The 15,987-nt window shown below is 37.3% G+C and overlaps 1 protein-coding gene across 2 annotated transcripts in view; it reads left to right on the forward strand.

The window, feature by feature from the left end:
* The first annotated feature begins 4,609 nt into the window (after positions 1-4,609).
* The window catches only part of UBE2D1 (ubiquitin conjugating enzyme E2 D1), a 31,169-nt gene continuing 19,791 nt past the window's right edge, over positions 4,610-15,987 (forward strand). The window contains exon 1 of one of the 2 annotated variants that reach the window (XM_025434089.3): positions 4,610-4,863. In XM_025434089.3, the coding sequence (XP_025289874.1) occupies positions 4,840-4,863 (24 nt within the window). In that variant the 5' untranslated portion in view covers positions 4,610-4,839. The remainder of the gene's footprint in view (positions 4,864-15,987) is intronic. The other variant, XM_049108769.1, reaches the window with a different exon arrangement.

The following is a 15,987-nucleotide window of genomic DNA, read 5'->3' on the forward strand; positions in this document are numbered from 1 at the left end:
CCAGTAATTCAAATTCTAAGGTTTTGTCTTAGAGAAATGCCAATCAACATTTGTCTATAAAACAAGATGTAAAAAAAAAAAAAAAAAAAAAAAAAAAAAAAACAAGATGTATAAGAATATTCCTATTAGCTTTATTTGTAATAAACCCAAACTGGAAACAACTCAAATGTTCATCTCTCTCTCTCTCTCTCTCTCTCTCTGATATATATATATATATATATATATATATATATATATATATAATGGGAGAATCTCAAAAACATTATGTAAGCTTTAAAAAGTAAAACACAAAAGAGTATGTATTGTATTTTCTATGCACCTGACATTGAACAACAGACAAAACTGATCTATGGTGCTAGAGAGTCTGAACAGTGGTTCCTTACTCCGGTGGAGAATGAATAGAAGGGGTAACAAGGGTATTTTCTGTGATGATAGATATGCAAATGATACCAGCTTGGGAAAGTAACTTCCCAAAGCAGCTAGTGCAATATTCCAGACTGTTTCTTTCTTATTTACAAGGACACTCTTATACTTGCCCTATAAAAAAGAAGAGTAAGGTGGGGGGATGGGTCCCACTTTCTGAAGCACAAAAATGGTGCCTCAAAATAGCCCAAATATATCTCTCTGTAGGTGAGACTTTGCTGGTGTCTTTCAGAAGCCTCTTTGCCCCCAAATACTTCAAACTTTCCACAGCTATTTGGACCATGGTGGTCAACCCATACTTTGTTCACTAACTGACAATTTACAGTCTAGAGTAAAAAGATGATCTGCACCAATAAGAATCTTCTTTTGGGGAGATGAAATAGGGAGTATCAAAAGGTACTTGGCCATTTACCAGCAGGATCAGTTACTGGGAGAGTGTCAAAAAGTTAGTATCAAAAAGTGCAAACTCAGATAACCTAGGTGGCTTAGTGGTTGAGCGTCTGCCTTTGGCTCAGGTCTGCTTCTCCTTCTGCCTATGTCTCTGCCTCTCTCTCTGTGTCTCTCATGAATAAATAAAATCTTAAAAAAAAAAGTGCAAGCTCAAGCCATGTATAAGAGAAGCTAAGGAGGAGCTGGAAAAATGAGAATGGGCCAATGTGCAGAGAAGGGAGACCTCGGGAAAGGGACAGTAAGAGTAGTCAGGCTCCAGACTTGTCGTAGGGGTTTTGCAAGGGTGGGGTGTGAGGATGGGGGACTTCCAAGTTAACTTTCAGATCCCATAAACTATTTCTATCATTCTTCCACTGTCCTATTCTCTTGGACATTTTCTTTTAAGTTACATGAGTGGATTTTTGTCCTTAATCTTTGTAATGTAGAATGTGATGGTCGTTATTGTTCTGGGCTTCCTGAAAAACTTTCCTCCACCCTCACCTTTTAGTAACAAATTCTGATCCCTGACCACATGGAAGAAAGGTGGACATATCCAATAGGCTCTTTGAAATATAAGAGTGAAACTGGAGGGACACGTGGGCTGGAAAAGATCATCATATAAATAAAAATAAGGAAGTATTTTTTTCTATTTGAAGTTATTTTAATTCCAGTTAGTTAACATACAGTGTTATTTCAGTTTTGGGTGTACAACATAGAGATTCAGTACTTCCATACATCACCCTGTGTTCATCAAGACAAGCGCATTCCTTAATCTTCATCCCCCATACCCACTTCCCCTCTGGTAACTATCAGTTTGTTCTCTATAATTAAGAGTCTGTTTCTTGATTTCTCTCTCTCCCTTTGCTTGATTGTTTTGTTTCTTAAATTCCACGTAAGTGAAATTATATGGTATTTGTCTTTCTCTGACTTATTTCCCTTAGCATTATAAACTCTAGCTCCATCCATGTCATTGCAAATGGCAAGATTCATTCTTTTATGGCTGAATAATATTTATATATATATATCCTCTTCTTTATCCATTCATCATCAGTCGATGGACAGTTGGGCTGCTTCCATGTCTTAGCTATTGTAAATAATGGTGCTATAATCATAGGGGCACATGTATCCCTTTGAATTGCTGTTCTCATTTTCTTTGGATAAATGCCAAATAAGGTAATAGCTGGACCAGAAGGTAGTTCTATTTTCAACTTTTTGAGGAACTTCCATACTGTTTTCTACAGTGACTGCACCAGTTTGCAATTCCATCAATAGTGCAAGAGAGTTCCTTTTTCTCCACATCCTCACCAACACATGTTGTTTCTTGGATTGTTGATTTTAGCCATTCTGACAGGTATGAGGTGATATCTCATGGTAGCTTTGATTTGCATTTCCCTGATAATGTGATGATGAGCATCTTTTCCATTTTTTCCCAAATTTTTACTTAAATTCTAGTTACTTAACACATAATGTAACATTGGTTCAGGAGTAGAATTTAGTGATTCATCCTTTACATATAACACCCAGTGATGAGCATCTTTCCATGTGTCTGTTGATTATCTAAATGTTTTCTTTGGAAAAATGTCTGTTCATGTCTTCTGATCATTTCTTAATTGGGTTATTTATTTTTGGGGTGTTGAGTTTTAAAAGTTCTTTATATATCTTGGATACTAACCCTTTATTGGGTATGTCATTTGAAAATATCTTCTCCCATTCAGTAAGTTGACTTTTGGGGGTTTAAAAAATATTTATTTATTTATTCATGAGAGACATACAGAGGCAGAGATATAGGCAGAGGGAGAAGTAGGCTCCTCGAAGGAAGCCTTATGTGGGACTCAATCCCAGGACACCTGGATCAGGACCTGAGCTAAAGGCAGACGGACACTCAATTGCTGAACAGGTGTTCAGCAGGTGTCTCAGTTGACACCCAGGTGTCTCAGTTGACACCCAGGTGTGGCAGTTGACTTTTAGTTTTATTAATGATTTCCTTCATTGTGCAGATTTTTATTTTGATATAGTCTCAATACTTTATTTTTGCTTTTGTTTCCCTCTCAGAATACACATATCTAATAAGAAGTTACTACAACTGATGTCAAAGAGGTTACTGCCTGTGTTCTATTTTGGGATTTTGATGGTTTCCTGTCTCATATTTAGATTTTTAACCCATTTTGAATTTATTTTTATGTATGGTGTAGGAGAGTGGTCCAGTTCCATTCTTTTGCTGTCCAGTTTTCCCAGACCCATTTGTTGAAAAGATTGTCTTTTTTTCCATCGGATATTCTTTCCTGCTTTGTCAAAGATAAACTGACCATATAATTGTGGATTTATTTCTGATTTTCTATTCTGTTCTGTTGATCTATGTGTCTCTTTCGGTGCCAATACCATACTGTTTTGATCACTACAGCTTTGTAATACAACTTGAAAGTGGAACTATGATACCTCCAACTTTGCTTTTTTTTTTTCAGGATTGCTTTATTTGGGGTCTTTTGTGGTTCTATACAAAATTTTAGGGTTTTTTGTTCTAGTTTTCTGAAAAATGCTGGTGGTATTTTGATAGGGAATGAATTAAATGTATAGATTGCTTTGGGTAGAATAGACATTTTAACAATATTTGTTCTCTCAAAGGAAAGTAATTTTTATAGAAAACTTCCAACATATTAGTACTGGCACTATAAATTTTAACACCAATTAATTTTTATACATCTAGGGGTTATTATATCTATTGACAGATGAAGGAACTGAGGCTTAGAGAGTTTAAAGTGGCTTAGCCGTGGTCACACAGTGGGTAGCGATCAAAGGGATCAGTCTACAAAGCCCATACTTCTCCATCCACCCTGGGGCAGCCTCCCAGTTTATCAGAGTCCGCAGGAGGTCTACTTTCTTAGGAAGATATTGATGATGAGATCAAGGCTTGGGATTCTGAGGCACTCCAGCTCTTGAGAAGAGGAGCTAGCGACAGAAAAAGGAAATTCAGAGAAGTTTAGGACCCAGTTACTGTGGTGCTATGGAAGATAGTGTCAGTTATGTTTTGAAAACCAAAATGATGGTCAGTTGTCAAATGGTTCAAAAACATCAGAAAGGGTGAGGAGTGAATTGGATTCAGTTAACTAGAAGTTCAAGCGTGACTTTGGTGAAAACTGGTTCTGCTTGTGTTGAAAGAAGCCAAGTTTTAATGAGCACACAAGATCCTAAGAATGCAGTGAGGAGTGTGAGCATTGAGTAGGTACTGTGAAAGGAAGGGATGGAGCCTATAGTGACGGCGAATATGAGTTTGGAGTTCCAAGGAGAAGCAGACATGCAGGATTAGCAGTGGGTAGAGGAGGTACCTTTTGAAATAGGAACTAAGGAGGTAAGTAAGGAGTCATAATTGGTATGTCTCTCTGCATTTGTGAGCAATTTAGGCGATTTACATTTTTGAGAAGACCGTGAACTCCACAGAAGTAAAAATAACAGGATGGCTGTATTGGAAATTCTATTGGAGATCCCTGTGTTTTACGAGCTAATTTGTTCTCCCTATTTTACAGATTGGGCCCTTGAAGTTCATAATTTGATCAAAATCAAACTGCAGAAACCCGACTCATGACCGCACAGTTCTGAATCCGGGCTGGGGTTGAAGTCAGCGGTGAGTAAGCCGACGTCGCCCGGGGCGGCCGGCCGGGGACAGGGCTGGAACTACACTTCCCAGTGTGCCCGGCGGGGCGGGGCGGGGCGCGGGCAGGGAGGGCGCAGGCTCCTTCCCAGAAGCAAAAGCGGAAACAAAAGAGTCTCGCCGGCGTCCCCGCCCTCACACTCGCGCACACTCGCGCTCGGGCGCACACGGAGCAGGCACCGGCGCCCGGAGCGAGCCAGCGAGCCAGCGAGCAGCGAGCCGAGGACCCGTCGGGCTGAGCCGGCCGAGCAGGGAGCGAGTCGAGCCCGTGACGACCCTACGCCCCTCGCGCCCCGTAGCTGCCCCCAGCCGGCTGGTGTCCCCGCCGCCCTCCCTGACCCATGGCGCTGAAGAGGATTCAGAAAGTGAGTGCCCGGGCCAGGCCTGGGGCGACCGGGCGCGCTTCGGCTCCCTGCCCACGCTGACCCCGGCGATGGTCGCGAAAGACGCGCCGGGAGGGCACAGAAGGGGCCGGTGGGCGGGGAGCGGGGGCCGGAGATGCCGGCGGGGCCAGCGGGCACTGGACAGGTGAGGTGGGAGCAGGGGCAGGTCCCGGGTGGCCCGACGGACTTGGAGGCGGGGGCCCCGCTGTGAGCTCGCGCCGGAGCTGCTCCGGGAGTCCCTGGGTGGAGATCCTCCTCCGGCTCCAGACCTTCCCAAAATCAGTTCTTCACCGTAACAACTGGATTTTGCCCTGCACTGGTCTAGTTGTGGCCCCTGTCATGCTGTGTTTTCTCCATGCCGTTTCTTAAGCCCTTTCTTTTATGTTCTTGCTTCCCCGGGCTCCCGGAGAGGGCAAGGAAGGTGTGGTGGGCCTGCAGCCTTTCTCCTCGGTGCGGTGGGTTTTTTCTTGTCCTCTGCGTTTGGCTTCTGCTCAGATCCCCGAACGGGCTGGAAAAGCCCATTTGGGGCCCAGAAGCCAGGAGAAGCCTCTTGTGTCTTCTATTTTGGTGCCTCTTCTGCTGCCACTTCAGGTCACATAGCTGTAGTGAAAACATAGTTGCTGATACACAACAAGATGACCTCCTGGCTGTGATTCATCGTGAGTCAAGCCAAACAGGTTTTTTTTCCCCTCATGATAAACTTACATATAAAGTTCGAGACACAACAGAAACTGCCACAATTTAAGTTGTTTGATGCTTTGACACATGAGTATAGAATGAGGAGGAAATGTATATATTCATTCAACAAATATTTATCCATCCCAAAGGATTGCCTTCTCTTGCATAATACTGTATTGCTACTGTTTCAGATGTGAACATCTTACAAAATTGAGGTTGGGGCTTTTTTTTTTTTTTTCTGTTCACTTTTATTTCTTGTTGGGTTATGGGTCTGTTCACTGACACAAGTTTTAAAAAGGTTTATAGTTATATGGAGAACGTTGAGAATTTATTTTTAAATGGGGAGGTGTTTCAGCAAGTTAAGCCAATAACAGACAGCTGTCTCATAAATAATTTTGGGAAGAAATCAATGCTACAGAAAATATTTATTAACCTTTTAAGGCATGAACTGATGGAAATATATACATTGTGTTCTCTGTCAGTACTGGTGTCATCTTCTGGTACAGAGGACAGCAACTTCCAGGTCCAGCCTTTTTTTGTTGTTTTTCTTCAAACATTGAATTTGTAGAATCCTGGTTTTTGTGTGTGTGCGTATAACATTTGAGGGTCTTCTCACTATAAAACATAAAGCTAACAATCCCCAATTATTGATTGTTTTCTGATTTGAAGATAATGCAATTACACATTCAAAATTACCCTAATTTTGAAGCCCTAATCAGCATCTTTGCCATACCTTGTATGCTTATTAATAATATGTAATCTTGGCTTACATTTGATTTGAAAAATACACATGTTCCAAAGAAGTTTTAAAACTCCATTTCCTTCTTTCCTACTTGGGAGAATTCTTCACAAGACTTGGCTTATAAAATAGGTTTTAAATAATGTAGAATTTGTCCACAGTAAGTAGGCATTCAAAGAAAATGGACACTATTTGTAAATACTTTGCGGGGCAGTTGTCAGTCATCATGCTGAACCAATGTATTTGGCTTATATCTATAATCTGGAATACACTCAAGTCATATTTTTATTAGCTGTTATTATTAGTTTATAACAGAATTGTCTGGTAAGAAAAAAAAATCACATAGAATTGATTTAGGCCTGTAACAAATTGATACGTTGGAGAATAAATTGAGGATCCCATAACATCCGATCTCTGTATGCCAGTCTTTGGCTTTCCTTTTCTGTTATCAGAAAAGTTGACTTGCACAAATCTCCTTTCCACTAATCACATGTTCATATCATTCCTTCAAACTTTAAGGAATGTTATTTTGTTTGATTCTCCACTTCTACTTTTCACACCTTCTTGATTAAAAGCCAATTCCAAGTAAGGTGTGCTGTTTGCCTTATGAACAGTTTGGTATCATTTTGGTATCATGAACTTCTTTGGTATCATTGGTATATAAATTCGTATCTGAATCCTGCGTATTCCAAGGAAAGAAGATACATATTAACTTTTGGCCTTTCTTTTTAAATATATTAAAATAACTGTCAGATACCTTCCAGGTCATTGGGTTGTACATTTCTTGTACCTAAAGTGTCAGACCTTAAAGCTGTGAGGAACCTCAGAGAATTGCAGTTTGGAGTTGAGTGGAGGGCAGGGGCAGGGGGCCAGCTTCCAGGGTAGTGTATCAGAAATATCTGTGGGACATTTTCAGACTGTCCCCACTGCTGCAAATGAAGAGATAGGGAATCCCCCAGATGGACTGGAGTGGAAAGAAGGTTGAGAACCACTGATGCTGTAGTCCATTCTTATTCAAAGAAGGAACCTGAGGCCTGGAGTGAAGGAGTGCTTTGTCCAAGTTAATCTCTGAAAAAGTCACTTGACATATTTAAGAAAGTCTTAAAAAGTTTGTGACTTCACATTTTTCACTTCATATGAAAAGGTTAAAGATGACTGAATTAAAATTATATTTATATACAAAGCATGTAGATACCAGTGCTTAAAATCGATTTTATTTTTTTATTTTTTATACTAGAGTATGCTAAATGATTTAATACTCTTATTTAGACATCCAGTGTCAGTTTTGCATTTCAGCTCATAAATTTACACACCCATGCCCTATTTTTAGATACAGGGAAGATGTTATCACAGTCACCTAAATTACTAAAGGGAAAAGTTCAAACAAAGTCTGAGGAGAGACACCTAAAATATGTTTGAAAAAAGAGGATAGTTTTTCAGATGGGCATCTTTTATTTTCTAGAATTATTTTTAAATGTTTCTTTTATCAGTGCTATTTTTAGTCCTTGATAAACTTGTTTTGGAAATCACTTTTAAAATTATGAATGTTGTATCATAATACTGAATGTTTTGAAAACCAGGGGAAAAAAAAGGAGATCCTAATATAGTCATTAGGATCAATGATACAATATATCATTTGTATATTTACTTCTAGATTTTTAAAATTTGATAAATTGAAGTAATGATCATTATACTAACATGTTATGATAGGCTTTATTGCCTTTTTGGTCTTTTGAAAAGTGAAACAAGCATTTTGTTTTATAAATATAGCAAGACAGATAACTATTCCTTAGTGTACAGTTCTGTCCTCAAAATGGAATATTTGCTTTTTTAATAATCAATTTGACTTAAATATATATAGATAAACAGATTACAGTACAACTTTATAAATGTTTTGAGCTGCTGAATTTTTTGATTTGTGCAATTCCACATTAAACTCTTTACATCAGTCTAGAAAACCTTAAGGATACTTAAGAAAATAACCCAGCTCTCTGTGGATAGAGCATCAAAGAGAAGAAGATCCGGTTTTTATTTCTGGCTCTGTGACTTAACTAGCTTGTTTCTCTATACATACAATGATACTGCACTAAGTACATCCAGCATGTGTAATATGTACTAGTTACTCTATGAAAGATGCTATTCTAAGTGTCTGACATATATTAATTGATTTAGTCCTTAGTGGGCCCAAGAGGTAGAAATGATTGTTATCCCCATTTTATAGATGATGAAACTAAGACACAGAAATGTTGGGTAATGTACCAGAATCATGTATCTAGTAAGTGGCAGTGCTGGAATTTGAAACCAGATAGCTGGCTTCAAATTCCATGCTCTTAACCATTTTAGTACGTGGCTTTTCTTATCCAAATGGACTCATATCTATTGTATTTAAATTGATAGACCTATAGAGTCAAATGAGTTTATGGATATTAGTGCTTTGCCAACTGGACAGTTCTATACACATGTAAAGTGGTATTATAATTAAGACTTTGGCATATTTAATCATGGGTCACTCAGTGTGTTGATTGTGCATTGTAAATCTCTGCTCTGAAGTAATGTACACTGGATCGTTAAACATGGTAAATGAATGATACAGTTTTGTTTATTTTTGTTCTATCACTTAAGATTTCTCCCCTTCAAAAGGATTTAGAAAAATTGTAATTTAGAAATGTTCTGTCAAAGTATCATTTCATTGTGAAGTTTTCTTTTGAGAAAACTATGAATTAATACAGCTATTTAGTTCTTCTAGTGGCTTTGAATAGCAGTCGACTGTTCAGATTGTACAAATGTTAGGAAGACTTGCAGATTACAAGATTATCTAAGATTCCAGATTGTTTCAGTAAAAAAAGATGTAACTTTAACAAAATTTTTTTAAAGGAAGAACACAATATTTATGCTTCATGGTAGATGAAGTGGTTTGCCTTGAGATGAAAGGAAGAAAGTGTTCTTTTTCTAACAAGCCACCGTGTGAATTTTTCTGCTTTTAAATCTTTGTAATTAAGCTTAATCTTCCTCCTTTTGCCCTGGTATCATGTATTTTTCCTTCTTCATCACAAGAGGTGTAAAAAAAAAAACAAAAACAAGATAACCTATTGTAGTTTAAGAGTTCTGAGGTTCTTTCTTTGTGGAAATAGCATAGATCTAAATAAGGCCGTTTTTGCCTATTTTAGGAAGCCAAACACATATTATTATTATAAAAACCAACTTAGCAGGATGTGGGATTGCCCCCAGTATAGCATCCTTACTTGCTTTAGTTCCCTGAAATTTATATAGAAAACATATTTAATGAGTGCCAGTAATCAAAATAATAGAATGGATACTTTCCATCGAAACGGAATTAATGGTTATGTATAATGTATTAGCTCTCTTCCCTTCCCACTTCTTTTTAACAGTGGTTGAACTGATACTATGTTTAATTAAAAACAGGTATGGAGATACATGTTCTCTTAACCCTATGATGCTGGAATAAAAGATGTAGAGTATATAATCTAGATTTTTAGGGGATGGGAAAGATCCTCAGACCACCTCCGAACGTCTGTCTGAAGGCAAAACAGGTTCTATTTCTAGCCTGTCTTGGTCGAGAGATGGCCTCTTAGAAGCTTAGGTTCCTCTGCATTTTTCTGGTTCTAGGATGAATCTGTAAAGGTTTGAGTCACACACATTAGACAGTTTTATTTTTTATTTATTTATTTTTTTTTTTTTAATTTTTATTTATTCATGATAGTCACACAGAGAGAGAGAGAGAGAGAGAGAGAGAGGCAGAGACACAGGCAGAGGGAGAAGCAGGCTCCATGCACCGGGAGCCCGATGTGGGATTCGATTCCGGGTCTCCAGGATCACGCCCTGGGCCAAAGGCAGGCGCTAAACCGCTGCGCCACCCAGGGATCCCACATTAGACAGTTTTAGAGGCTACTATGTTCCAGGAGTTGTCCTTAGTATGAGGAGGAAGCTACCATCCTGAAGCTTACAGTTTAGTGCTACCCATCCTCTCTCTGAATGTTTCTTCCACTTCTCTATTCATATTATTCTGGGGTTTTTTTGTGGCTCTTCTCCTTCAGTGATACCACATTGCTTATTAGATGCCCAGTCTGCCCTTTCAGATTTATGAAAGCCTTTCCAACAGAGATGAGGTTGGGGTATTGCTTCCTTCATCTTAAACTTCCTTAGTTGTACAAATAATGTGATGATTCTCAATCCAGGTGACCACCCTCCTTATGTGAGCAGAATTTGGATTTCTTTAGAGGGAACCAAACAGACCTGATGGCCTGGGCTCATTGTTCTCCAAACCAGTAAAACCCTGGCCTGTGTTTATGCTTCTCCCAAATGTTGATATGTTGTATTTTCATTTAAGTATTAAAAATGTTTTAAAAATTAAAAATATTTCCTAATTTCCCTTTTGATTCTTCTTGAACCCTTGAGTTATTTAGAAGTACATTATTTATTCTCCCAATATTTATGATTTACAGATAGCTCTCTGTTATTGATTTCTAAGTTAATTCCATTGTCCGTGAAGAACTTGTTATTTGACTCCTTTTAAATTTTTGGGACTTGGATAAATAAATAAATAAATAAATAAATAAATAAATAAATTTATTTTTGGGACTTGTTTTATGGCCCAAAATATGGTCTGTATGTTTTACTTGCATAATAATGATGCCATTCAGGTGCTCAACATAGCTTTTGAATGAAAATGTTTAATAATTTCTAGGATTCATTTTGCCAGTTTCTGGTTGGTGTCTTTAGAGCCTAGGTTATTTCTAAGGAATGAATGCCAAACTAAGGTTTATACCTTCCCAGTGTCTTCCTGTATGTACTTTTATCAGCTTCCTGAACTGGGGTGATGAAACCAGTTTAGTGGGTCACAAACAGCATTTTAAAAAGTGAAATATAAAATATTAATGCTTTAGGTATAATAAGGTTAATACTGTTTCATGAAACTTTTATATATTTATATCCCTCTGTGTATATGTGTACTCAGTTGTGATGTATGTAATCCTGGGTTATTTTGTTATGAATTGCTATAAGGAAAATTCAGAAATCACTGTTCCATAACATAAGATCCATAGAAAAAATAAATATTATAAAAAAATACATGCCACATGTCCATACATATATATATATATGCATGTATGTATGTATATGTAGAGAGAGCAAATGAACATATATACACACACAAACAGGTACACACACATACACGTAATGTCAAATGTTGTAGCCTTGGAAACAGATCTATTTGATAAAAACTCTCAGTGCTCATTGTTTTCTACTAAAAGTTGTAGCTTTTTACAGTGATTGATTTACACCACAATATTCAAGAATAGTTCTGGGTGATACAAAGACTAATTGACTTATTCTGTGAAGACTTACTAAGTTCCTACCATATACCAGTTATATGGGATAGAAATGTAAGAAGTGATATTTAATGACAAATATTTGATAAATATTGAAAGATATGTTTGTCTTTTAAGTAGATTTTAAGAAATAGGCTGCTAGCTTTTATCATTTCATCTTTTTTCCTGAAGCATCGTCTTTCTTGATTACTCTGAAGTAAATGGTAGCTTTTGATAATGTAGCATTGAAAATGCTGTGTGTTGTGTGTCAAAATTCTATTATGCATTTTGAAAAGTTGTACATAATTTCCAATCATGTTTTTCTTGCCTCTCAGTGTCTTTGATCACAAACACTCCTCCTTATAGCTTACAGAGTAGTGTTCATTTCTAACCTTTTATAAAATATAAGCTCACAGGAAAAGATAAAAAGAATGCCTTTTCATTCCCTTACTCCTCACACTTTTGTTTCTCTTGAGCACAGCTGAAACTGTGCAAATGGCCTTAATTCGAGTGCTGGAGCATTGTTGGCTCCAATGTTGATTGAGAATAATGGGCTCTAGTTACTACAGCCTTGAGGTGAGTATTGTTTTGGTCCCGGAGAGTGCTGGAGTGGAAGTCAGATGGTCTGAGCCTTTGTTCAAGCTTTGGCTTTGTGACCTTGGCCAAGAAACTCATAGTTTTTAATTTTTAATTTTCTTTATGTAGAAGTGTTATGCCTTGAACTAGATAATTTCTGTGGTCCTTTCTGATTTATAATTTTAGGCACCCCTAAATAATGTTATTTGCTTTTTGTTTTGTTCAACTAACAGTAAAAATGGTTACAAAAACAAATATTGAGCAGTGGCAGTGCTCTGCTGCTATATGAAACTTGAATTAAAATTCTATTTACTTTGAGATGTCAGAATTGAAATAAATGTTGGCATCTTAATGTATAAGATTAATGAGTCTTTTAAGATGTCTTACTCTTTGATTAAGAAGCAGTTATTTGTGATGCAAATAAGATATATTTCTGTTTTTGTAGCAGTATCATAACAAGCTTTTCTGATTCCATTTAGCCTCCATCTGTTTCACAGGTGTCTTTATACTTTAAAGACTGTTTTATCCACATATTTAGAAAACTGCCTTATACAACTACCTTACATTTAGTAGATTTTTTTGAATTCTAGTTAATGCATTTATGCAGCACCTTCTGTATGTAAGGCATATACAAAATGAAATGAGAAATATGGAAAAGTGATATAAAACCAGTATTATCTAAGAAATTTAAAACTATTAAGGGTAAGGAAAGTACCATAAGAAAAATATAACGCACTTTGAACAGAAAGAGTCAAAAGTAGGAAAGGCCAAATTTCATTGGGAAGATCAGGAAAAATTCTATGGAGAAGATGAAATTGGATATAGGTTTGGAAGAAAGCGCAGCATTTTTTAAAGACAGGATTTATAAAGGAAAGTACAGAATTGAAGGTACCAGAAAGTACTTGTCTTGTTTAGGAATGAACAGATAGTCCTGCTTTTAGGAAGTATTTGGGGGAATAGTAGACATAAAAGTTCATACTGTGGAGGGCCTTGAAGATCCATATTGAGAAATGTGTCCTTAATGCAGAAGTTTGAGGAAGCCGTTAAAGTTTTTTGAGTTAAGGAAGTAATGTTCTTAATCATATTTTTAGGTATGCATTCTTGCCCTCATAGAATATAAGAATGTTTACCATTTGTGATTACAAATCTGATGAATGTCATGAAAAGGGGAGTATAGAGTACTCTGGGAAGATCCTGGACCCTTTGAAGGGTTCAAGGAAAACCTTAAGAAAATGTTTAAGATGAGACATAAAGGTAAAAGTAGATAAAGCCAGTGAGTGTGGGGGGTGGGGTTGGGGAGGAGGTGCTTAGTAGTCTTCTATTGAAAAGGAAACTAGGGACAAGATAGCATTTTGGGGACTTTAAGTTATGACTGGTACAGAGAGTATTGGAAGAAAATGATTGCAGATACAAGGCAAGAGAGAAGGAGTCAGATGCTAGAACCATGATGATGATAAGCCATTGTAAGGAATTAAAATTTTTCTGTTAAGGCTAATAAGAAATATTGAAAGCATTTGATATGGTACTTTGAGAAGATGATTTTGAATACAATGTCTTGGTAGAGAAATAGGACAAGTCAGTGAAGACATTGCATTTATTCAAGTGAGATCCAAAGGGGGTCTGACTAGGATGGTAGCAGAGGACAGTTGGAAAGAGGGTTATGTGAGAAAAATTCTAAGGTGTTTCGACCACCTGGCGTTTTTTAATTGGTCTGACCCACACATGTCTACCTCTGCTTGGCCTTTCAAATCAGATCTCTGAGGCTCAATAGTCAAGGCAGTCTCTTCAGAATCCTTCTACCCAGTCTGTTCTCAGATACTTCAATAGTGTCTTCCTAGTTCGAACGTTTGGCTTCTGGAAGTGTCTCTTTTTGCTTCTCTCAGACTTTTTTGCCCTTTGGGCCTCAGTTTTTCTATATCCTGGAACTGTTCGAGTTGGAGAAATTTGGACATTCTAAACAACTTGGTACTGATTAATGTGAGGAGGTAGAAGGGTAGGGTGGGACATGAAGGGAAGAAGGAATCACATGGTGATTCTAAGGTTTAGAGTTTGGATTACTGGAAAAAAGTATATTTTTATCATAATACTTCATAAAATAGATGAAACACAATTTTTACTGGGATACTTTGGGTTTGTCTAAGATACATTCTTACTTATATACTTCCTATGATGGAAATATATATAAAGGAGGTGACCAGAAGTCTTCTCTTTAAGAGGAAGCTATGTTTTAAACTAGAGGCAAGATAGTATTTTGGGAAATTGAAAGTCATTACAGCTGCTTAAAACACTGGGGAAAAGTGGTTGCAGATCTGAGACATTGGGTAAATAATGTCCCTAATCTTGACCTCAAATGTTTATTCTAAATTGTATTCTTTATAGCTCTGATTCAAAAATACTATTTTGATGCAACAAAGTCAGTGGCGTCATGGCTTTCTTCATCTCCTTTTGTGTAGAATTTAGCTGCATTATTATTATTATTATTAATTTATTTTTTAATAGCCTTTACCAGAGATGTCTAATCCAAAGAGGTGGTGAAGCAGCTAGGACCAGTTTGTTGAAGTGAATTTGGTTCCTATAACTTGATTAATTGGATATTATCAGCATTTTGAAGCCTTCCAGGAAGAATCTACATGGTTAAAAATAAAGCTGTTCTTTAATTCAAGGGCTTAAAGAGGTTCTGTATTTGGAGACCTTTCTGACGATTGTTTGATATCTCTCTATTGGAATAGCTCTAGTCAGCTGGATAAGGAGATCAGAGTCTGAACTGTAAGCCCATGAAATGTTTACAGATAAACCAAATATAGCTCATATATCCCTTTAGAGACAACATCAAAAATGCAATCCAGTAACAATCACTGTCTTGTTTTAGGAGTTTTGAGGTAAAGATGATTGTGTCACATAAATTAATTGTCTGTTGAGCCAGGATTTTTGAAATAATGCTTTCATATGCTTTGGATTCAGTAATTTAGATTTTTGACTGTAAATCAGTCCCTATTCACAGGCAGTTTAATGTCCTTCACACATCCAGTGGAGTATATATTATATCTGTTATAGAGATTTAGACCGTCTGAATGTTGAAGCTAGAGAACAGCGAAGCATTTTTCAGCCTGGTCAGCATAATTTTTTAGAGAGTATTTACTGCATAGTGTCTAGGTGTGGTGGTAAATAAGGCAGCTCTGACTTGTTAGTTTTCATTCTCTACTGTTGAGATTGGACTGTTACCCTTCTGGGAGTTGAGAGATTAATGCAGGCCTCTCTTCTCTTACATTCCCTTCTTTGTTTCCTTTTATTTGCTTACTTTCTTTGAATTAGGCTACCTCATCTACTTTTAGATTTTAAGTTCCCTAGAGGCAGGGTCTGTGTCTAGGTTGGTTTTAGGGAGAACACTCAGCATATTGTGGGGGAGTTATAAACATACCATCTGTGCCAATTTAAAATTCAGTTTTAGATCTCTTAGTACTTTCCTTTGTGTCTATTTGATTATAGAAATCTGAACTAGAATAGAGGTGCTTAGCCATGTAAAGCTATATAAATACATTAAGTATACATTTTTGTGGACTTACAATGCTTCTATAGTTCCAGTCAAAATATAGGATAATATCTTGTAACCTACCTTTCATTACTATATCTTATACTTTTATTTATTTTTTGTAAAGATTTTATTCATTTACTCATGAGAGACACAGAGAGACAGACAGAGAGAGACAGACACAGGCAGAGAGAGAAGTAGGCTCCATGCAAGGATCCCGACGCGGGACTCCATCCTGGGACTCTAGGATCACAACC

This window comes from Canis lupus, chromosome 4, assembly GCF_003254725.2.
Source record: "Canis lupus dingo isolate Sandy chromosome 4, ASM325472v2, whole genome shotgun sequence".
NCBI lineage: Eukaryota > Metazoa > Chordata > Mammalia > Carnivora > Canidae > Canis > Canis lupus.